We start from the raw sequence: 23482 nt of genomic DNA, 5'->3' as shown, positions 1-23482 counted from the left end.
TTCATTTCCTGAGGTTTATAAACAGTGATAAAAACTGATTATACTTAAATCACTAGTATAAGAGGAAAAAAAAATTTGGGGGAGGGGGATGTTTTTATACCTCACAAGACTGATGCTATTTCTAAGACTATCTTGAAGCCTTCGAGCAACATACTAATTAAAGCTGCTTTCATTTTAACAGCAATGAGAAGGAATCGGACCAGATAAAATGCAAAATGCTTTCATGCAAAATTCAGTAAGACAATTTAAAATAGGCTGGCTGCCACCCAAGCAGCACGGAAGCTCCCATTAAAGGGGTTTTGCAACCAAAATCTCCCAGTGATGCAGCAGACTGTAACTACCCTGTCATCATCATGGAAGCAGCTTGTTTCTTCCCTTTGGTGGAAGCTGCTTCACATCATGGTGCCTGTCACTACCAAACACTCTAACAGCACCAACAAACCCTTCCACCAGGCTAAGGAAAGGGTCCATCCTTGCTACTGAAAACAGAAACAGGGCTGAGAGCTAGGGAGGGGAGAGGTGGGGAACATGGAAATCGGGAGCTCAGAAAAAGAAAAAATTAATGGGCAACTTCTCGTGCTCTTAAGCCTGGGATGGGGAAGAGATTATGCCAGGGGGGAGGTGCATGGGGGGAGAAAAAAAAATAAAAAAAGCAGCAGTTATTGCAATTTTGTAACTGCCACGAACTGGATTCTGTAGGCATGCCGCAGCATTGCTCACAGAGGAGATTTCTGCTTCACCAAATGAAAACAAATAGTAAGGAAATGTACAGGGATTAGGAAAAAGCTATATTCTTGTGGGCTAATTAAAATGGCATGCACTCAAAATAGCCACACGAACCCCACAAATCATGTTAATTATTAGCTGGAAGCTTTACTGAAACGGATGTATTCACACACGGGTTCCAAACGTGTTACCTGGGAAGGGGCCACCGGAGGAAGCTGCGGCACAGTTGAAATTTGAAGAGGTTTCAGTGGGGTGCTGCTGGCTGCCACCTGAGAGGTCTGGGGCTGATACTGGGGTAGCAGATGGGTTGTAGGCTGGATGGGGCAAACGGGCTGGCTGGCCAGCACCTGCTGCAGGGATGCCTGCTGGGCTATGGGTTGCTGCTGGGAAAGAAAAGTGAAAGGTTAGAGCCCATATATTACAAAGGAAGCAGTGCACTAGACATAGCCATCAGAAGACCAGGTTGGATACAGGGGCTTGGAGCAAGCTGCTCTAGTGGAAGGTGTCCCTGCCCGTGGCAGGGGTTGGAATTAGATGAGCTTTAAGGTCTCTTCCAACCCAAACTATTCCATGGTTCTATGATCCTCCCTCCAGTTCAAGCCACATGGTCAAAGCAAAACTGTTGCTCAGAGCAGGGGTGGTTCACAGAAGGACACTCACAATTTAAACACTGTACAAGAGCCTATGTTTAAAACACATTTAAATGCAAGATACATTACATCTGAAAAGGCAAGTTCTAACTGTCTTGAAAAGGTTATTTGTAGTGACTCAGACTTTAAATCCCAGAGATTGTTCTAGATAGCCCTGTAAAATACCCACCTACTAACTTCCAAGATTCCTGCCCAGCTAATCTTGGCATCCAAAAGCTGACTACATAATGTAGCAGGCATTGAAATATACAACACTTGTTATCTAAGACATGAATAAAACACAGTAATTATAGTAGAAGCTGGATCCCAGTTATTTCTGAGGTGCCGTAGTAACAACACTGGTAGCCAAAAAAGCAGTTTTACCCTTCCATGGAAAACAGTGCCCCACTGGCCTGCCAGATTTTATACTACAGAAGAGAAATAAAAAGCCGCATTAAAACTGAAAATAATCAGTAGCAAACTTTCCCATTTCCCATGGTACCGGCACCTCCTCCTGCACTTCCTCTAATTAATGCTGAAAGATTTAAAAATAAAACTTCTGTCTCAGAAGCTGGGCATTAAGGCACCAATTTGCTCTGGATTGACCTACTTTGGATTGCAGGACTGACTGTTCCACCTGGGCACTGCAGCACATGGAACTGACGACATGCCCCAGGGTCAAAAGGTAACTTGCAAATGAAGAGCCAAGCGTTTTAATCCTTCATCTTCACCACATCTACCATAAATCACTACCAGAATATTTGCACATTTTTTGGAGTCAGGATTCCTCAACCAGTTTTTAGGAATTAATGCAATAAAACTGGAGAAGTACCATCAAAGAAGCAAGATACTGTCCACCCCAAGGTCACTGACAGTTTCCAATGCAAAGATCAGTGAACAAAAGAGTATTTGGCAACTGGTATCAAGTGTCCGGGGCTGAACACCACAAGCAGCCCAAGACATGCTGGAGGGAGCACTGAATAACTGCATAGCACCAGCTGAGCTCCTGCAGGGTCTGTCAGTCCTGCCTAAATATTCATCTTGCCACACTAAATTAAAAAAACAATGATTTTGGATTATTTTTTTCTAACTCTGGTCCCAAAAAGGCTTATTCTAGGCAGGCAACAGTTCTATTGCTTGATCTACGTCAGGGCAACATGAGGTTCAGCTTTGAACTCCACCAGGCAGAAAAGGTCTCCTATGGAGCCAGGCTGAGAGAGCTGGGCTGGGTCAGCCTGGAGAAGAGAAGGCTCCTGAAGGGGAGACCTGAGAGCAGCTCCAGTGCCTGAAGGGGCTGCAGGAAACCTGGAGAGGGGCTTGGGACAAGGGATGTAGGGACAGGCCAAGGGGAATGGCTTTAACCTGCCAGAGGGGAGACTGAGATGAGCTCTTAGGCAGAAGCTCTTCCCTGGGAGGGTGCTGAGGCACTGGCACAGGGTGCCCAGAGAAGCTGTGGCTGCCCCATCCCTGGCAGTGTTCAAGGCCAGGTTGGACACAGGGGCTTGGAGCAAGCTGCTCTAGTGGAAGGGGTCCCTGTCTGTGGCAGGGGGCTGGAACTGGGTGAGCTTTAAGGTCCCTTCCAACTCGAACCATTCTTTGATTCTGTGACATGGCTCTGTACTGCAGTTTCTACCATTCCAGGTTTTAGGAAATCAGGGGCATCTACTCACCTAAACCGTCAAACTCAAGGGAACAGCAGTGCCAATGCAAACAAGTGGCTCAGCAGGAGCTGGCCTGGCAGCGATGATGGGACAGAGTAAACTGGTTGGGATGGAGCCCACCTGAGGCACTGGGGATGCTTGCTCATCCCACAGCTAAAGATCTGCACCACGGACCCAACCACAACTCAGGAGCAGAACAGTCCCATCACACGATGCTGGGCTGGAGATAGTAAACCTTGGCAGCACCCAGAGGTAACTCAGCGTCCCTGGCTGGACTAATCTGCAGTACAGGCAGGCTGTCCACAGATAACTGAGGACTGAGCTGGCACAGGCTGTTTAACCCATCTTCAACTCAAGAAAACACTATGCTAAGAGCAAGAAAAAAATATCCTCATGGAACTAAGCAGCTTCCTAAAGCCTCCATTTCAAATTCATCTTGTGTTTTACAAAATGCTTGTGAATTGGATGAAGCATAGAGAGCAAAAAGTATTCAACTGAATTATGTGAACTGTGCTCCACTATAATCTTAATATTGTAAATGCACAGATATCCAAATTGGAAACAAAGAAAAACATTGAGGAGATGCAGCAACATTGACCCCGTGTGTCTGAGCCATCAGTGTGTATTCATACAAGATCAATACATCTCATTCTGTTTGGGAGAGGAATTTTCTCACCTTGATTTCTCATTCTTGTGTTGACCTGCCCTACCACTCATTTACAAAAGACTGCAGATCTCCACCACTCACAGCATCAAGCCTGGAGACTCTGGGAACACCAGACCTACTTTTGTTTCCAAGGCACACAGGGTGCTCTGGGAAGTTCTGCATAGAAACTTTATCATTTTACCTATTTCTGTAATAATAATACCGTAAAAAGTCAGTCTTTGATTTGGCTTCCTGGCAAGATTAGGAAACACAGACTAGTTATTAAATCTTGTCACTATCAGGGTTAGAATTATTTCAAGAGACAGCAGTGCTGTGAAAAGAGGGCATGCAAAAGAAACCGTGGAAGTTGGGCAAATATCCTATTCCAAACCAGCATCTACTCATAGGGGAAAATAAACAACAGATTTTGAACTCAGCATAAAGCTCCAGAGGCCACTAGAGAGACCTGTGCAACTGCTGAGGTTCTACGTTTGCCTAATGTAAGATTCTTGTCTGAGAACCATGAGAATACTCCTACCCATCAGACAAAAACCCTGACGTGTAATAAAACTTCACATAAGCATATGTTTTACAAGACCAAATTACGTTGTCTTCTACAGAAGAACAGGTATAAAAGGCAACCTGTAAGAAAAATGTTAACTAAAAAGTTTTGGAGACTGGTCACAAACAATACAGACACTCCCCCGCCTTGTCAAGAGTTTCTACTGAAGAAAGCCAAGCTTTGGTAGAATCACAAAAGATGAGCCATGAATTACAGGGTCATACAGGTCTGTGTCTCAGGCTGAGCCCATCTCCATGAAAAGAGGCAACCACAACCTGCCTGGAGAGAGATGTTTTGGAAATGCCTTTAAGGAACACAGGTTTGGGGGGGAATTTGATAATTCAAGCTGCACAAAGAATTATTATTTGGAGACAATACAGAGAGGGACAGACTCTTCTGTGGCCTTCCAATATCTGAAGGGGGCCTACCAGGCTGCCTGAGAGGGACTCTTCATCAGGGACTATAATGACAAGAGGGAGTGGGCTCAAACTTAAAGCAGGTGAGACTGAGATGAGCTCTTAGGCAGAAGCTCTTCCCTGTGAGGGTGCTGAGGCACTGGCACAGGGTGCCCAGAGAAGCTGTGGCTGCCCCATCCCTGGCAGTGTTCAAGGCCAGGCTGGACAAAGGGGCTTGAAGCAAGCTGCTCTAGTGGAAGGTGTTCCCAGGGGTTGGAACTGGATGAGCTTTAGGGACCCTTCCAACCCAAACCTGTCTGGGATTCTACGATTCTAAGATAAAGCTACTGGCTGGATGCCTATACTGAACTACATCTCTGCACAAGTCCAAAAGCAGCAGCATTGCTGAGGATTTAAAGTCAGTTGACATGAGGCAACAGAGTTTCTTTATAACCTTTTATGAAGGCATTGCCAAATAATAATGCAAAATTAATAAAAGGTTAAAAGCCAGGCTTTAAGCCTGTTAAGCCACAACAGAAGAGAAGTCTTAAACTTCATCAAAACATTCCAAGGTATCACACAACTGTTTTCAAGCTTGTTACTCTTCCATCCCTTAAACCCAATGCCCTTTGCTCCATCCATCCCCAAGTCTCTCAAGTGGCAGTTTCATGGCCTCTAACACCTCAAACGTGCTATAGACATAGGTCAAAGCAGGGCAGGGTAAGGCAAGGGGTAAGGTAAAGCAAGGGACAGGGAAAGCGCTTTTCAGCAGCAGCCAAACCCTCACCTGCTGGCCGGCCAGCACTGGCTGCGGCTGCCCCAGTGGCAGGGAGGCGACAGTGGTGGGCTGGACCACAGGGAACGGCATTGCTGGCTCCGGGTAGGGCTGTGGCCGCTGGGGCACCACGGCGGGCACAGCTGGCACTGTGGGGACACCAGGCTGCAGGAGGGAGAGCACTGCTTTAGAGAGGAGCAACCCGCACGTCATGAGCCTCTACGGCTACATATCAAAGATAAAATCACAAAGAACCTGTCTACTCGGTGCTCCATCCAAAACAAAGGCGGGAAAAATGATGAAAATTTATCTGCAAGGAAAGTTAGTTAATCTAAGTAGAGGTGGCAAAAAGTCAGCAAATTCCAAATAAGGCAACCAAAGTGCATTGCATTTCTTCTAGAAGCAAGGCTGCAGACCAGTAAAACCGCTCAAAGCACATACACAGTGACTGAAGGTATACCAACAACAACAAGCCATCAACTGCGTGAAACAAAAATCTTCACCAAGACTTTTATAACTTCATAAAGAATCTTTATCTTCCCCAAAAGCAGATACTTTACTTGAAAAGGATGGTAAGAAAATGAACAGAGAAATGAGAAACAAATTAAAACCACAGAAGAAGTGAAAATAACAACAAAAATTCAGATAAGGTTGGTAACAACAGCGGCTCTCTCAAACTCTGGCTCAAGCAAAGCAGATGAATTAAAAATAAACAGTATGTCAGGCTGAGGCTCATAAGCCTAAACAACACTACTACAGCTGCACTGAAGTGCTTGTTATCTTGGTAAATAATCTCCCTTGGAAAATGGAAGGTTTTGAGACACACTTTACTTCCTATGCTTATTGAGATTTTCAAACCTGGAAACTTTTTACCTAAGTTATTACAAGAATAAAAAACACATGGAAAAACCATCAGAAAATTAAAAGCTATGAGAGATCTCCTGCTTGTGAATAAAGTTTTTTATCTTTCCAAACCCTCAATCACAACAAAGGTAATGCATTTGGTTAAAATGACTGAAACCTATCAATGGAAAGAATGAGTCTGCTCTAAGAGTGCCGCACAGCTCAATTTAATAAAATACTGCTTAAGATGGGCCTTTTGAGTGCTATATTTAGAGTTGTTAAGCTGGGCCTCCAGGTGAACAAGAATTAAGGAAGGATGTGTCCCAGGAGATGTATTTGGTTTCCACAGTGGAGGGAGCTGCTACAGAGTCCAAGGATGATATTTTTATCTTCAGGTCAACATGTCATGTTTCAGTGCATTCATGAAATATACTTCATAATTTCTTGCAGGCATTTTGGAAAGTAGAAGGTAGAACCAGGGGAAATCAGGCACTTCCCAAAAATTAGGGTAAAGCTGGATCAAGCAGGACAAAGCCGTTGGCCTTGGCTTTTATTTTTTCTTCTCCTTAGTCAAGAAGGATGAAACAAAGAGACAAACAGATGAACCTCCCATGTTATCACTGCCACTTTTACCAGGCAGGCTGCTCCCACTGCTCGGCACAGATGCAGCCACCAGCTCACTCTCTGCCAGCAGTGCTTTGCCAGCACACACTTTACAACAGGACTGGGACTGTCCAGATACTTTGGCTTCTTCAGCATTGGAGCATGCTGAAGGCAGAATGTTCTCTGCAACTCTTGTAGATCTCGTGGGAGAAGAACTGATCTTTTGGCTAATTATGTATTGTAAAGACTCATGGAACAGAGACAGGTCTAAACTTCTGCCACGTGGTGTCTCAGCCTCTTCCCCCTTGAGACACTGAGTTTTGTGGGAGTTGGCTACTCCCACAGTGGGAATGAGAGCTTTCAAGAGGCATCAAGGCTTCTGACACATTTGATCTTGGCTAGACTGAAATAAGCAAGCTGGGCATGTCTGATGAGATTGTTGAGGAAATACTAGCTCCACAGGGTTTGCAGAGGTCCCCAGTGCCACCAGAGGCAATATGCCCGCTGCCTCTTCTCTGGTCTGCAGATATGCGTTTTCCTCTCCTGGTTCTTGAGGAAGGAATGTTTTGTTTGGAGTCAAAGCCATGCTGGGGTTGCTGTGTGGTGTCATGTGTGATGAGTGCAGGCTGGAACTGGAACATGTTAGTGCACCAGCTTCTGAAGTGAAGCACAACACTCATGTTGTGCCTCTCACTGGAAGCACCTGAAGATTAATGTTAACTCACATGCGTTTATTCTTGCACCAGTAGTTCCATTAATTGCTTTTGGTCAAGGTCATAACAACACAAAACCAGGAGCAAGTGTGAATGTCTGGCTACTACAAAATCAGTGCCTAATTTTGGAGCCTCAGTAATGGATGTAACACGACTGACTCTGTGCAAGATTAAATCCAAACCCAGAGCCCAGGCAGTGACTGGATGTGTGACCTTTGTCATCAAGAAGAAACATCAGACCCAAGAGGTTCTCATGCAAATGAAGGAACAATAACGTGTGGCTATACTGACAGTGAACAAAAAAAAAAAAATACCACCCAAGGAACAGTTCTCAACTACATGCATGAGTTTAAAACTAATCACTGCAGAGTGACTAATGTAGTTCAGCGACAAAGGAGGGATAAGAAGCTTTTTTACCCCAATTATGACATCTGTTGGTGAAGCACTTCTTCAGAATGGCAAATAGAGCCACACACCATCTACTAAGTGCACATTGCAGACCAACCAGAAATGCATTACCGAGCAAGTCACCATCAATAGAGCTAGTGAGGGATATATAAAGCAAGCTCTGGAATCCATATGTCCTGAAATCAAGACTTATAAACGAGCCACTGAGTCTGATCTAGAGAATAAAATGATTTGTAAAAGCTTCAGACTTACTCCTGAGGGCTGCTGGTAGTGCCCCAGCTGCTGAAGGCCGTGAGGCACAGCCTGGCTCTCACTCAGAGGTGGGCTGTACACCCGCTGGATAGCAGGAGGTACCGGATCAGGCAGGGACGAGTAGATGACACTTTGCTGGCTGCTTTGGGAGTCTGAGTAAACAGTGGACCCCTGGCCACTGTCGAATGTGCTGTCAGCTGCAAGAACAATATTTTTCATTAAAAGCTCAACTCCAAACGTTCAAGTAATGATTTTAGAGCAAGGTCAACACTGGTTTATGTCATTAGCATTTTTACTACCCCAGCCCTTTGCATTAAGTAAATTAATTATACAACACAAATGTAATTTTCTACAAAAGGCACTGCTTTCTCTTAAGCCAAGACCCACCCCCATGGATTTCTGTGCACGATGATATTTTAGGCACATGATATTCCCTTTAAAGGGCATAAGGTTGACATTAAGAATTGCAGACATTTATACTACATTTTATCCTACATTTTGTAGGAGGAAAGGAAAGCAAACCCCGACTGTAGAGCTCCTAGCAGATCATGGAGTCTTTCAGGGTTACATCTCCCAGGGATGCACTCACTTTAACACCTTTTTTTTTTATTAGTAGCACTGAAGATTAGAAAATTCTCTGTACTGTACAACTTACGAGTTCAGCAAATCAAATCCTAATTGAGTAGATAGAAATGCCTCAAGATGAAGAGCAGGGAACAAAATAAATTGCATGTTTGCAGTGATTTAGCAGCACCGTTCAGAGCTCAGCTGCAGTTTCTCCTGCAGTGTTTGCCCAGCTAACCTGCAGAATTGCACAGCTACAGGTACTCTTGTCCAATGGAAATGAAACTGTACCAGTGAGTATTACTGATTTTAAAATGCATTTGGAAGCCTGTGAAGTACAGGTGCCCGGTTCTTTTTGAGCATAAGCTACAGTTTTCTTTATTTGAGAAATAAAATGAGACAATCAAGACCGTAAGTATCCAGAAGCCACATAGCACGTAACAGATTTAAAATTCAGAACTGAAAGGAAAATGTAACACAAGTACAAAAGAATGGCTTAAATTACAGCTAAATTTAAATGCTATTTCTTTTTCCAACACTTTCCATCTTCTCTTTCTTCCATACTCCAAATAAGGTTTCACTTACTTAGCTTTTAAATAACAAATTATTTTTTAATAGCGCCAGAGATGACATTTCTCTTCAGTGCTCACAAACTATTCTCCCAACTGGCTTTTTGCAAAATTAAACTACCCTCTATGATTTATTCAGCTCATTTCTAAGGAGAGGCAGCATGGCCCTGCTCCAAGGCAGGGGTTTCTGCAGCACACACACTTCCATTTTGTTACAAAAAATTATTCAAGACCTCAAAAAACCCCAGAGCATGACAGTCAAGTGCTAAAGTAAAAGCTGTGAGTCAGTCTCAGACGTTTATAGAACTCACATTACACCCATTAAGTTATTGATTTTCAATTCTACATTTGACCTCAGATTTTTATGTGAATTGGTAGAACAGTAATTTATAGAGGTCTTTGGCCTAACATCACTTAGATACTGTTCAAAGGTACCTGATAGTGAATTATCAAATAATACTAAGTCCTGGTTAAAAGTTGGGGAGGAGTAAGACATAAACTGAGGGGCTTATATTTAGTACAGAATTCTGCCAACTCATGTCCAACAGAACCATGGGAAGCACACGCAGACTCAAATACCACGGGAAACAAAGAGTCATAATTAGGGTGTTTCTCAAAGGAATTAGCCAGCATGAAATAAGTATATGATCTAAAAAAAAAAAAAAAAGGAAATTATTTCAATTTTGTTTCACAAAGGAAGCTTTGTAAATACTGCAATATTCTGAGTGTTATGCAAATATGGCCATTTCTATATCTTGTGAATGTTTTGTTTCTTGCACAGGCATGCTTGGTTATTCTTGGATTCAAAGCAGACCTCTGTATAGCAATTTGTACAATACCTGAATTAAAGCAGCAGTTGTCTCTTTGCTAAAGATAATGCATCTTTAATTTAAATATACTTCCACAGAACAGCAAAACAGAAACATTATGATTAATAGTTTAGCAGCAAAATACATACATCAGATTTTACTGGGAAAAGTGGCCAGAAAAAAGAACAAGAACTTGCATAAAATTTCAAATTTTCCAAGCTAAAAATATCTGACCACATTTCCTTCAAGACATTAAAAAGCATGAACAGATTAAGATTTCAATACCAGAGCTTGACTCAGTAATAAAGGCTGATTTTAGAAGACAGAGCCAGAGACAAGTTACTTTACGGAAATAACACCACTGCTTCTTCATACCCTGCAGTTTGCTAGAGATAAGCCTGATGCTCAGAAATAAAATGAAGAAACAACAAGCTGGGCAAGAAAAGCCAGGTAGTTACTTATTCAGAGACAGACCAAGATCAGTGCTTGGAATTAAAACAGGACTGAAATAGCCCAGTGATCACTCTTGAATCAGTCACCAGCTGAATGTGAAGAGCTGGCACATCACTGGCTTGTAGCTACCAGAGACTGGATGAACAAGAGCAATCACCTCCCCTGATCTGCCCTTGCTTCAGGGCCATGAGCTTAGGACAAAACAGAGAGCCTGGGGGCGGGGGGGGACAGAGAAAGTCCTGCATCCAGCTCTGGGGCAGCAGCACAAGAGGGACGTGGAGCTGTTGGAGAGAGCCCAGAGGAGGCCATGGAGATGCTGCGAGGGCTGGAGCAGCTCTGCTCTGGAGCCAGGCTGAGAGAGCTGGGCTGGGGCAGCCTGGAGAAGAGAAGGCTCCTGAAGGGGAGACCTGAGAGCAGCTCCAGTGCCTGAAGGGGCTGCAGGAAACCTGGAGAGGGGCTTGGGACAAGGGCCTGCAGGGACAGGCCAAGGGGAATGGCTTTAACCTGCCAGAGGGGAGACTGAGATGAGCTCTTAGGCAGAAGCTCTTCCCTGTGAGGGTGCTGAGGCGCTGGCACAGGGTGCCCAGAGAAGCTGTGGCTGCCCCATCCCTGGCAGTGTTCAAGGCCAGGTTGGACACAGGGGTTGGAGCAAGCTGCTCCAGTGGAAGGGGTCCCTGCCCGTGCAGGGGTTGGAGCTGGATGAGCTTTAAGGGTCCTTCCAGCACAAACCAGGCTCTGGTTCTGCGATTCTGTGATCTGAAGACCTCAACAATAATTGCAGTATCAACCCACAAGGTCTGGTGCTCCCAATGCGTATGACCAAACCTCTACAATATACTTTTTCTTGAAACTTTCTTTCGAGATTGTTATGAATCTCCCCAAGATGCTTGTGTTCTTTGAGCTACTGTGCAAAAGCTTCCAGAGCAGCTCATCTCACTACCGAGATCAGACTGCCGTTGATTTTCACCCTCTGACATTCCTCACCATATGCACACAAAGCCAAACCAAGACTTACATGCAACAGAGGTGACGCTGGTGGGCAGATTCTGCTGAAAGGGATGCTGGTCTGCCTCAGGCTCCTCTGGCTCTGACAGGACATGGTGACCAGTGTGAGAAAGGTAGGTGACCTGGACCTGCTGTGCATGTGGCGTCTTCAGCTTCTCCAGACACTCAGAGTCCCGACGCTCCTCCGACTGCATCCTCGGCCAAATTCGCTCTCTTCTCCATAGTATTAATGCTACTCTGTCACGTATGGACTTTGCAACTATCTTGAGATCACTTTCATGAAAAAATCCAGAGTCAATCTAAAGAGGAGGCACAAACACATCAAGATTGTGTGCACACACCTATATTGCTTCACTCTTCCCAACAGAGAAAACACCTATTTGAAAGAATGGAAATTACATGTTCTCCTCACAAGAGCAGTAAATCAACAGCTTGATGGGTGCTCTGAATAAAGCTTCTATTCCTAACACATTTTAAAACACCAATGTGTAATTTCTAAGACATGAATATAATTGGGTAAATTTATTCACCAGTTGACAACCACTGAGAAGAAGAGAGCAAATTCAACTGTGGGTGGGTTCCCTCTTGGTTGTGGGCTGGGTTTTTCTTTATTCTTTTTTTTTTGGTGGGGGGGAACGAACAGAATAGACAAAAGAGGAAAAAATGATTTTTTGAAAAATACTCTTTGAGCAATGCAACTGGAGTGCACATCCTACCCCTATATTACCACCTTAACTTTGCCAGCACACACAGTTTCCCACGTTGTTGTGCTTGATGTCACAGTAAATCACGACAAAAAAATCTCAGCACAATTTAATCTCAAATCAACTTCTCCTAAACAGTAAAGCCAGTCAGTATTGAGTGACTTTTATAAAGAAAAAGCAGACCATCCACACTTGACTGAAAAGAGAACAAGACCATCTCGGAATTCAACTGTTCAACAGATACAAAGGAAATTCATCTTTGTGCTGTTTGCTTGCACACTTTCCTACAGTGTAGTGTATGAATTTTAGTTTAATAATAACCTACCGGATATTTGTCTGCTCTCCCTACATCCTTAACATGCACATTCTACAGACTGGAAAGCATTTATATACATGGAGGAAATCCGGAGACTTCCCTTCTTTGCTCTTGCCCGAACATAAGACAGTTTTACAGCTTAGAATTTTTTTTTCTGCTTATAATGAATATATGCAAAGCAGCTTAAAATATAGCCTGAGATGGATATGGGTACTTTCCACTGCCTGTGCCCTCAGACCTTAGTGACATTCCTGAACTGATGGACCTAGCAAATTCTAAAGACAGAAGGGAGTTACTCAAGAGAACCACCACACATGACCGGAGAACCTTGTATGGCATTAACTAATGTGCCAGTAGATTCTTCATGACAAAGCTCAATGGGAAGGCACTGAAAACCTGTCATATTAGTATTTTTTTAAAAAACAATTCTTATTCCTACATATCTACATAGAAAATGGTTGAAGTTTAACAAAGACATGCACTTTTACAGTAGCCTCTGGTTGTCAAAGTTAACCAGGATGCAAACCCACTAGAAGGCTTCAGGTTCCTTTTGCCCACATTGCCTGGACAGGCTGGAAGGCCTGACTACTGAAACCCCATCAATAATGATAAAGAATTATGCCCTACTGCAAACTAACAAGAAGACAGACAAACCCGAATTTCTCCCACTAATTTGGAGTACATAGTGGTGAATCCAAGCATTCTAAGGCAACATTACCAAAATGAGTGCCTCCTAAGCAGAACAGGAGTGATGATGACAACATGGGATCCCTTGGGATTTAGATTATAATAGGAACATTTCTGCAAGCACAAGAAGATTCAGCCTCTTGACTCAGTGCTTACTGATTCTGACTCAATGACGTTGGAAAACCCAGAAAACTGCAGTAAAGGCATCATTAAAATATGGGTTCAAGGACTATACAGTGAAACTGGAACACAGAATAGGTTTTGTAACAAAACCCTACAAGTTATGAAGATACAGAAACTCACAAAGCTCAACTTATCTGTTAAAAAATCCAAAGCTAATTCCTAACTCTGTGCTGAGGGCTTGACTCTAGTTTCCTACGTATGTTTGGTGATAAGACTGGCTGACCATACTGTTTCTTCACCTACATTCTCCTAAGCAAAGCTGACAGAAAAGATGGAAAGAAGTGTTTTGAAGAATTCAGTGTGGAGTATTTTGTGATTGAACTTTTGAACTCTTCTAATTCATTTCAAGGTGCTGTCTGAAACTAAACAGATCCCAACTAATTTTAAGACATCCAACAGCTAACAGAAATCAGCAAAAGATTTTTTGAAATGTAAAAGTAGAAGAGGCCTCTATGGTCCCTAAGCTGTTTGGAACACCGTTTCATGCATCTGCTCTCATACTTGGGAATGATATTTTGCAGTTATTAGTTCTTCCCTGTGTACTCCTTTCTTGCAGTATTCATTGTAAAATCAATGCAAACTGCTTAAACTAGACACCTGGAATGGTTTCTGTGGAAGTTACTTTACCAGACTTGTTCCTGCTGTCCTTTCAGATTCATGCACAATTAAATATATATATATATGTTTTTTGTCAGAAGGTTATTTTACCATTTCTTGTGCAACATCATCAGGAGTTTCCTTCTCCAGATCAAAAGTAAACTCAATGGCTCCATTATCTTTGGGTTTTCCTTTCAGTTTCTTAGGATCTTCTACCCAGAGTCTTAAGGCAATAGAGGATTTCCTACCATGATCTTCTTCTGCAAGTTCCACTCTTACCCCAGTATCTTCAGCAAAAAAGGCATGGCTTAATAAATCTTTAATTTCGTATCTGAAATGGATATAAAGAATATACAAATAATGCAAGTCTTAAGCAGTTTCAGAGAAATTGGTGATAGCAAACTGGTGTTAAAGGTAGGAAATATTAGCTGTATGTTTGGTCTTCATCCCTAACAAATTTGTGTTCTTAGCAAAAAGACACAGTATTTGCAGTGTTACTGAGGACTGCCGACTGATATTTCCTATTTCACAAAGCTTCAGCAATATTCATACCCCATCAGCATGCACAGAAATGCAGATTATAGCTTTGTTCAGTTTTTCCTGAGTATCTCACATAAAGAGTACTAAAAAAAAAAAAAAAAAGGTTCCCTCTAGGCAGGCAGTTGAGGTCCCTAAAATCTGTATTTGTGAAAGTTCTGAAATACTGAATAGCAGGCACACTTATCTAGGAGAAGCCAGGATAAGACTAGATTTTAAAACCAAAGCTGGAAACAAGGCACAATTTGTCTCCACATCCAGAGGTTAATGAGCCAACAGAATCTGTCTGGGGTGAATCTACCATGTCACACTCATGGTTGACCTCCACCACGATTGATGCTCCACACAGAACCTCCAAAGTGAGGTTTTACAGACAGCTATGCCAGAATGTGCTAGAATACATTAGCTAATATGTCCACAATAGTGCTTCTGACCTTATTCTTTGAAGCTGAGAGGCTGAGAGACACACCAACAGCATTTATTCAATTATCCTGACATTCCTGGCAGGAAAGCAGACAATCATTTATAGCTGTATTTCCATTCTGTATTTTCTCCTGCACAGGAGAAACTCAGAGGCCAGAACAAAAACCTGCAGACAGCTTTGAAATCTCTGCATACACATTATTTAATTCAAAACTTGATTACTTGAAACAAACCTTTCTTCTTTATTTTTGCAAATGCACTCCCCAATTATCTCCTTAATTTCAGGATCAGTAACTTTCTCAAAGCTTGCTGGCTTTATACCCTAAAAAGGACAGAGAAAAACAATTTAGTTTGAAAAAGAATTGCATTGTATCTCTTAATTAAGAACATTTTTCCTACATTTTACAGTCAATTCAACTCTTGGAGAAACTAATACTTTAAATGCAAAATTGAATTGAAGACATAGGATTACCATATTTCTAAGTACCACTGCACTTCAAAAACTAAGCACACTAGTTTGTACATGAACGGACGCAGGTCAAATCTCCCTTTTTCTTTACCAACCTTTGCAAACCTCACCTTTCTATCTTGAAGTCAATATTCAAGAAACAGCAAATTTTAAATTTTCAAAATAACTCTTCTCTGAAATTATTCTTTTTTTTTGTCTTAACTCTCAAAACATCAACAAAGACGGATAATCATGTTTTTCTTCAAACAGCCAGTTTAAAGAATGAGTCAAAAGTACCTCTGCATATTCCAAACTCCTGTTTCCCACAGATGTCTCAATATTTTGCTCTTCTATGTCCCCAACGCTCTTCAACACCTCCACCCCACAAAAAAAAAAATAAATCAAAACCCAACCCCAAAAGCAAGTAGGGGAACAGGAGAACATGCCCAACGGCTCTTTGTAACTCCTGCATTTCCCCAACACATTGTTAGAACCTCATGGGGAATGAGTGGCAGAGCAGGTGTAACACATAAATCAACCTATAAATCAAGTTCAGTCTCTGTCAAATGTTAACATTTTTGCTGGGAATAGCGTTCAGTTCCAGATTTGGAACAGCTAACCTACAAGCACGGCCTTTCAAGGAGAAAACCCAACTGTTCCTTGCAGGAGGAAACTTTAAAAGAAGCACACACACACTTCTAGGGCAGTCAGGTCATCTCTCCCTAATATGCCAGGATGAAGATCTTAGCTCAGCATGATACCCCTCAGGGTTATATAGCCACAGTTAAAACATGTATCAACATAAAGAGGGTAGCATGCAAGTTCTCAGTCTAAATGACAGTTTATGTATCATGTCATCTTTCTTAATCAAGATATACTAAACAGCAAGCTACGGGGAACACCTGGGCAGTCAACGCACACATGCATTTTCAGATCCCAGCCTGACAGTTTCTTCTGATGCCAGTGTCCTGGGTTCAGCTGTAACAGACTGTTACTGGACTGCTCTTCTCTCAGTCCGTGGGATTTACATGCTTTTGATTCTCCACCCCATTCATCCAGGAGCAGGGGGGGGAAAGGAGAAGGAGTGAGCGAGCGGCTGCATGGCTCTGAGTTACCAGCTGGGCTTAAACCATGACAGTCAGGTTGCAGGCAGGGAGGAAGGCATGATCCATTAGGAACCACCATCGTTTCCAGCATGGCCACCCTACTGCTCTCCTTGCCAAATAACATAGAAACAACTAACAGGTACCCCAACATCTGTAATGCTGGCAACTCATTCCATGCAGTTCAACAGAATATTCCTGTGAACACATTTATGTACATACACAGCCATAGATAAGAAAAGTGGCAACACAAAAAGTAACCCTTTTTATGTGTGATATTCAGCTTAAATCACAACAACAACAACAACCAATTTCAAAATCACAGAACCTCCCAACCTAGTAAAACAAGATGTGTGGGGGTGAAAATTAGTTTAGAAACAGATTCCGCAGTTCGGTTCTATTACTTAAGGACCCAAGCATTTCCAATGAAGTCAGCAAGAAGAATAAAGGATAATAAATAAGAAAGATAAAGGAAACCTGATTTCCTTTATCTAAAAACCCCAGAATCTGATTAAGCACATAATGAATGTGATTGGGACATTTAACTCCAATGAAATCCTTTTAAAATTTCACTCTGAAAGAAAAGTCAGTGATGGATCATGCAGTGGCAGATGCGGAAGCTTGAAGTTCTGAAGAGGGGACTTTTGTCTCAGTTGGATAACAAAAATAAAATATGTATTTCAGAAGGTATCTGCGAGCACTTCACTGAATTTAGTCTTGAATAAATGTCATGGGTGAATTTCAACAAGGGCTGGCACCTCTCTGAGAATTTCTGAATATTCCAGCATCAGATTATACTTTTGTCTTCTCATTAATATTCTGCTGCTACTCGAGCCTCAGGTTCAATTTTAAACTTGAATTTATTTATGTCATGTCATCCGGTCCCTTTTTGTTTTGAAACCTAAGAATGAAATATGTAATTCATAAATTACATATTTACATAAATTCTGGGAAAAAAAGACAGAAGAATCGCACAAAGGCTCAGCTTCCCAGTTTTGCCTCAGCAGAGAGCAGCGGAGATCCACACAAACCAGTCTTGTAGGAGCAAACCAAAATGATGTGTGTCTGTGGCTGCCTGGCTGTGACCCACTGAAAAGAATTATTTGCTTAAAGCAAACCTAAATGTTACTTATGAGAGTTCAGATTTGTATATTAGAAAAATGTGTCACAGTGCTAGGAGTGCCTGGGCTTCAATTTGCTCAAAACAAGCAAAGGCACCACAGTGCATCAAGAGCTCAGAACTGGAAATGAAAGAAAACAAAGTACCACCAAAAGACATTTTTAGAATGAGTCCTCTATATACCCTGAAGCTATAGGAACTTACTGTGTTCTCAGATGGGGAGGAGTCTGAAGAACTCTTTGACAATTCAGAATGGAAAGCAACAGGACAAATATCTACATTTTTCAACACTGCAGTTTGCTATAGGAAACCACTGATTTCCATCTCAGTGATACTTAGCAGGAAGAATTTGTAATAAAGACATCTTACTTACAATCTTACTGTTTACTGAAAAATAGTCCACAAATGTCCATCAGTATCAATCTAACAGGGTGTGAGGTGTGAAACACAACACCCCAAACACCAAAAAAAGGCCTCAAAGCAAGCAGCAGAGGCACCTATCACCACACTACCTGAAGAGCTTCCAGCTACCTAGAGGAACATATTGCTCATGGATCTTCACACTCAAGGGAACCTGCCAATTGCTTTTTATAATTGCAGAGTGCTTTCATGGGTATCTTAACACACACTGAACAGATAAGATATAAATAGCATCATGAATGTTACAGTATCTCAATTTAATTTTTTTTTTCCAGAATTCACGAACAATCTTCAGTTACATGGTTCAGCTTGATGCAGGGTTGGATATATTGGGCATTGGTAAAGCAGGTTTGCCTGGAAATGGTCTTTTTGAGAGATACCTGAGAACTGACCCTGAATTCCGACCTTACAAATTGATTCCACAAAAGGAAAAAAAAAGCAACTCCTCCAAACACCATTTTACTTCCAACATCTTTGGAAGGAATACTGACTCCTCTCAGAACATCTATTCTATTAATCTAGTGAACAGCTAAGCTATGAATACATGACTAAAACAAACAAGGGCAAAATATGCACAGTGAACAGAAGTACTTTGCCAAAGTGTGTTCTTCCAATGCCCATATGCTGTCGCATGCTTTTGCTCCTTCCTCTTCAGTAAAATCTCCAAGGCCATCTCACTGTCATGCTGCAACCCTTCCTACCGTGCTGTGCCCTGATGCTTACAGCCCTCCTGACAGCCAAGTGGGTTTATGTGAAAAGCAGGTTTCTACTTGCAAGCATTCATTTATACAAAAGCCATCTGTCTTCCCTGAGCATTCCCAAGGAAATATGGCACCAAAATGCAAAGTATATTAGCTAAGGAATTATCTATGACACTTGAAAACTGTACAGCTGTCTTGTACAGAACAGTAAATTCAACACCACTGTATCTGGAATGCAGGGCCAACTCATTGACAGAAGGTGCATATAGACATTCTCATGCAAATTCTGTAAATGCTATGTAATCCAGAGCAAAAATGAGAGAAGATCAAACAATCTCCTTTTTGATAAATTCTCTGTCTCAACCAGGATAATTTACTCTGAACCCCTCGCCAGCACTTTCTCTCCTCACGTTCCTACTGAAGCGATTACATTCGAAATACATTGCACTCCAGTGTAAGAGTCGAGTTGACAGGCACACACACGACATTGAAGTTTGAACCTTCATGTCGGGGGCAACTCTGTGAAGTTCCTTTTTCAGAGGCCTAAAACCAGTCTCTTGTGATCTTTCCATCAGCAGAGACACTGTATAGGATGCACAGCATATGCCAGGCAAGCCAACTTCACCTGTGACCCATGTCAGTTAGGGATTTTTCTAAAGGCTTTCCTTTCACCTAGAAGGTGCCCTCCTTATCTAGGTACAGTTGACTTTGGACTAAACCACCACCTTCTACCTGAAGGTGGTCTCTAGACTCATGCAATTCCTAGAAAATGAAAAATCTTTCTTCCAAACAAGCTCAAATCATGTTTCCAACTGCAATTCCACCCTCCCACAGGCACTTGGAAGTTAATAAAGTGAAGGTAAAGTTCTCAGTTTTGCCAGACTTTTGCTCCACAACATCCGTCAGTCAGCTCGCTGTGTACAATTATAAACTCATCTCTATTTCACTCCAAAAAGGTACTAAATCCTAATGCTAACCTAAGAAGATTATCTGCAGATCTCAGAACATACCTGAAACAAAGTCTGTGCAATGACACTTTTAGCATTATTTGTCCTTTGTTGCTGTGCTACAGCTATAGCATTTGTTCTGTTTGGGTAATACAGAATATAGTCTGCAAATCCTGGGAAAACATTCAATACATTTATATAGCAGAAATGAGATGGAAATTTACAATGCAAAACCAATACAAACATGGGGGTTGTTTTAAAGCACAGGTTCGTGCTGTTGAACCCAGCAAGGTCACCACAAACCCCTGGCAGCTACAGCCAGCCTGCTGTGTATTCTGCAGCACATCAGTAAGAAAACATTGGGCTGGAGCTGCATGGGAAGCTCACAGGCTCCAATGCTTCGTCGCTATTGTCTGCATCAAAATCACTCGGCAGAATGACTGAACACACACACAAAAAGAACTAAGAAAAAACCCCATCCAGTTATGCATGAAAAATGAGATTATGGCATCAGAATGAAGGTCACTGCAAATATGCTGACCAGGAAATCACTTCGAAGTTAACTGCAGAAAACGTGCCTTGGACCTGCTGCTTGAAAAACATGTGTTTGCTATTTATATTGCATATGAATGCTTTCATGTTTACACTCCACAATTCAGGCTGAAAGGGTAGAGAGAGGTGACAAGTCCTACAAGCACGTCTTGTCTGGCAAAGAAATCAGCCCCTCTGTACAGTTAATAATTACTTCCACTTCATCCTGGACATACACTTACACAGATCTAAAAACAAGTGTAGAAAACTTAGGCAGCAATTAAGACATGAGAATATGGCCAGGCAGAATAAAAGATCCCTGACATAAATAACCGTAATAATCTTACACTGCAGACGCACATAATGCATAGTATCTTAAAACAGAACAGTAATGTCTCCGAGGGGTAACATTTCTATTTTCCATACCAATAAGGACCACCAAGGCATGGGACTCAACACCTATGACTTTATTTTTATCTTATGGCCTATTAGCAGGCAAGAGTTAGATAGAACGTTAGAACAGAATAGAAACCATTGGAAAAGGCATTATAATGGCAAAATCAAACTAACACATTGGCTGTGCTGGGCAGGAGTGGGAATGTGCAGCCCAGAGTAACCCAAAGTGAGGTTAGAGGCAGTCTGAAGAATAAGGTGGTTATTGTACCTTCACTAGCAAGCAATTGCTTGCTTGATGCAAACACTAGCAAGCAATTCTAACCCCTTTGCATACTACTGACACCTCCCGTGGTTGCCACCCTGATGCTGAGGCCAAGGCAGGAAAAGTGAATAAATTTAAGTTTTCAAAATACAAGCATCAGCAAATATATTTTTATATTACATTAGCCCTCAATTTTAAAACACTAAAAATAGTGTTTACATTTCTGGGGCATAAACCCATACTTTTATGAAAAATTAAGTAAATTTCTCACTGACAAGCTGAAATACGTGACAGCCTTCAGGGGCACCACACCACTGATCCCCTCAATTGGAGAAGGTCTGGGCCACCTCTGGCTCTACTGAGAGCCCCCAACCTCATCTAACACTGGAAGACAGCAGTCTAATTCAGCCTCCTGGTTTCAGCCTAAGCTCCATTTCTACCCTGTATTTCAGTCTAGTAAAACCCAACACTAGCAGTAGCTGCTGCATTACCAACCCTTAACCCTTCATGGAAAGTGATTTTAAAGTCTTTTCAGCTGTAAGTCATCACAGCCCCAGCTAACAGAGCAGACCTCATGGTCTGGTGATGGCTCAGGACCCACACCCCGAATCCCTGTCCCTCCACAGCAGCAGCAACAGCTTCCCTCACCCCTAAGCTGCAGCTCACATGGGTCGTAGTGGGGTCCTTTGCTGTCGCCAGCTCTCCGGCGGATGCAGCTCCTCTAGAGAAGCTGTTGAGCCCAAGCTGGAGGCTCCTTCTGGGACAGGGGATCTCCCTGCTGCTCCTCTTGCACCCTCACTAAGAGGTCCACCCCCTGCTCCTCCTCCCTGTCTGACAATTCATGCAGCTCATGGCATTCACAGGACTTTCTCCCTCCTAACAGGGAGGTGGTTAACTCTTTCCTTGGAAGGACAGCAATACCAGCTTTTCCATCTAAAGAATCTAGAATTTAATGTGAGGTATCCCTACCCATGGCAGGGGGGGTGGAACCGGATGATCTTAAGGTCCTTTCTAACCCTAACTATTCTGTGATTCTATGAATCTGTGCCTGATGCCATCTGCTTCAGCTTCCCTTGCTAGACAGTTCTGTTAAAAAAATATCCCTTACAAGTAACAAAGCAACCTTTTAACAGCTTCTCCACCATTACTTCTTTATGATAAGCATGATTTTTCGTCTCTAAAATTGCTAGTGTAAGACCAGTTTTACAAAATTTTATAAACTTACCATATAATCCTCAGCTATGTAAAGGTTATTGCCATAGAAAATAAGTCGCTCAGGCTTTCATCAGTGTTTAGAAAAATGACTACTTAAGTCTGCAAATTGAAATGTAACATCTAATTAGGAATCCTCTGATTAATCATTATTCTTTGCCATCTTGGATATTGCTTTGATAAATGAGATATAGGAGCCGTGCAAAGTCTGAATTACCAGTATTCCAGATGGCTAAGAGTAACTGTGGGTTGAAAGCTACGCTCCAGGAAGAGATAAAACTACCAGAAACCAGGGTTGCAATCACAGAATCCCAGCCTGGTTTGTGTTGGAAGGGACCTTAAAGCTCATCCAGCTCCAACCCCTGCCACGGGCAGGAACACCTTCCACTGGAGCAGCTTGCTCCAAGCCCCTGTGTCCAACCTGGCCTTGAACACTGCCAGGGATGGGGCAGCCACAGCTTCTCTGGGCACCCTGTGCCAGCGCCTCAGCACCCTCACAGGGAAGAGCTTCTGCCTAAGAGCTCATCTCAGTCTCCCCTTGGGCAGGTTAAAGCCATTCCCCTTGGCCTGTCCCTATAGGCCCTTGTCCAAAGCCCTCTCCAGGTTTCTTGTAGGTCCCCTTTATCCACTGGGAAAGATCCAGGTTTATCAAGCTACAAATGTCAGCTTGCAACAGGTTACACAAAAATGGACTAAAGCTCTTCAGATGTGTCCTCCTGCTTTCAGAAAGCGATGGCGTCTCTCACTGCCAGCAGGGACATCCTCCTGTGTCCTGTGATACTGACTTCAGCTTTTAAACACAGATTCCCAAGTAATTTACATCCTCCCTCTCCCACCAGATTAGCAGCAGTACAGCCTGTTAGCACAGCCATCTACAAGAGCACCAGCTTCCTGGCATCCCAGTCATCAGTGGTGGGAAAAGACAGATATTGAACAGTACAAACTAGAGCTATAAAAATCAGAATTGCACATCAGCCCATCATCTGGCACATGCAAGTGTTTGGGTGTTTGATCTCTGTACTGAGTGTGAGCAATTAGTGTACAACAAAATTCATAACACAATTTTGACCTCGAGCGGTGTTTGCTGACTGTGGGATTTCACAGAACCCCATTAGTACTAGCCTGACCCTATGAACCTCTTGAAAGAGGCAAGTGGTCTCAAGAACCTTTCAAAATCAAGCAGTTATTATTATGTTTCATTTGAGAAGACTATGGGTCATAACAAGCAGTTGGATAAGAGGAATACTAATTTTGGGACCACACTTTTGGAGACTCAGAGATG

The 23482-nt window shown here is 42.6% G+C and overlaps 1 protein-coding gene across 10 annotated transcripts in view; it reads right to left on the bottom strand.

Annotated features, from left to right (window-relative positions):
• WNK2 (WNK lysine deficient protein kinase 2) overlaps nucleotides 1-23482 on the bottom strand; it is a 121910-nt gene that overhangs the window by 49032 nt on the left and 49396 nt on the right. For 9 of the 10 annotated variants that reach the window (XM_057413784.1, XM_057413782.1, XM_057413776.1 and 6 more), the window contains exons 6-11: nucleotides 15294-15382; nucleotides 14212-14431; nucleotides 11624-11912; nucleotides 8214-8410; nucleotides 5407-5559; nucleotides 918-1109 (exon numbers count right to left, since the gene is read on the bottom strand). In XM_057413784.1, coding sequence (XP_057269767.1) covers nucleotides 918-1109; nucleotides 5407-5559; nucleotides 8214-8410; nucleotides 11624-11912; nucleotides 14212-14431; nucleotides 15294-15382 — 1140 coding nt within the window. The remainder of the gene's footprint in view (nucleotides 1-917; nucleotides 1110-5406; nucleotides 5560-8213; nucleotides 8411-11623; nucleotides 11913-14211; nucleotides 14432-15293; nucleotides 15383-23482) is intronic. The other variant, XM_057413777.1, reaches the window with a different exon arrangement.

Source organism: Pezoporus wallicus, unplaced genomic scaffold, assembly GCF_028554395.1.
Source record: "Pezoporus wallicus isolate ANWC-B61680 ecotype Strahan unplaced genomic scaffold, APGP_CSIRO_Pwel_v1 contig_8649, whole genome shotgun sequence".
In the NCBI taxonomy this organism is placed as follows: Eukaryota; Metazoa; Chordata; class Aves; order Psittaciformes; family Psittacidae; genus Pezoporus; species Pezoporus wallicus.
The sequence above is the reverse complement of the archived record's forward strand: the minus strand, read 5'-3'. Positions and strand labels throughout refer to the sequence as shown.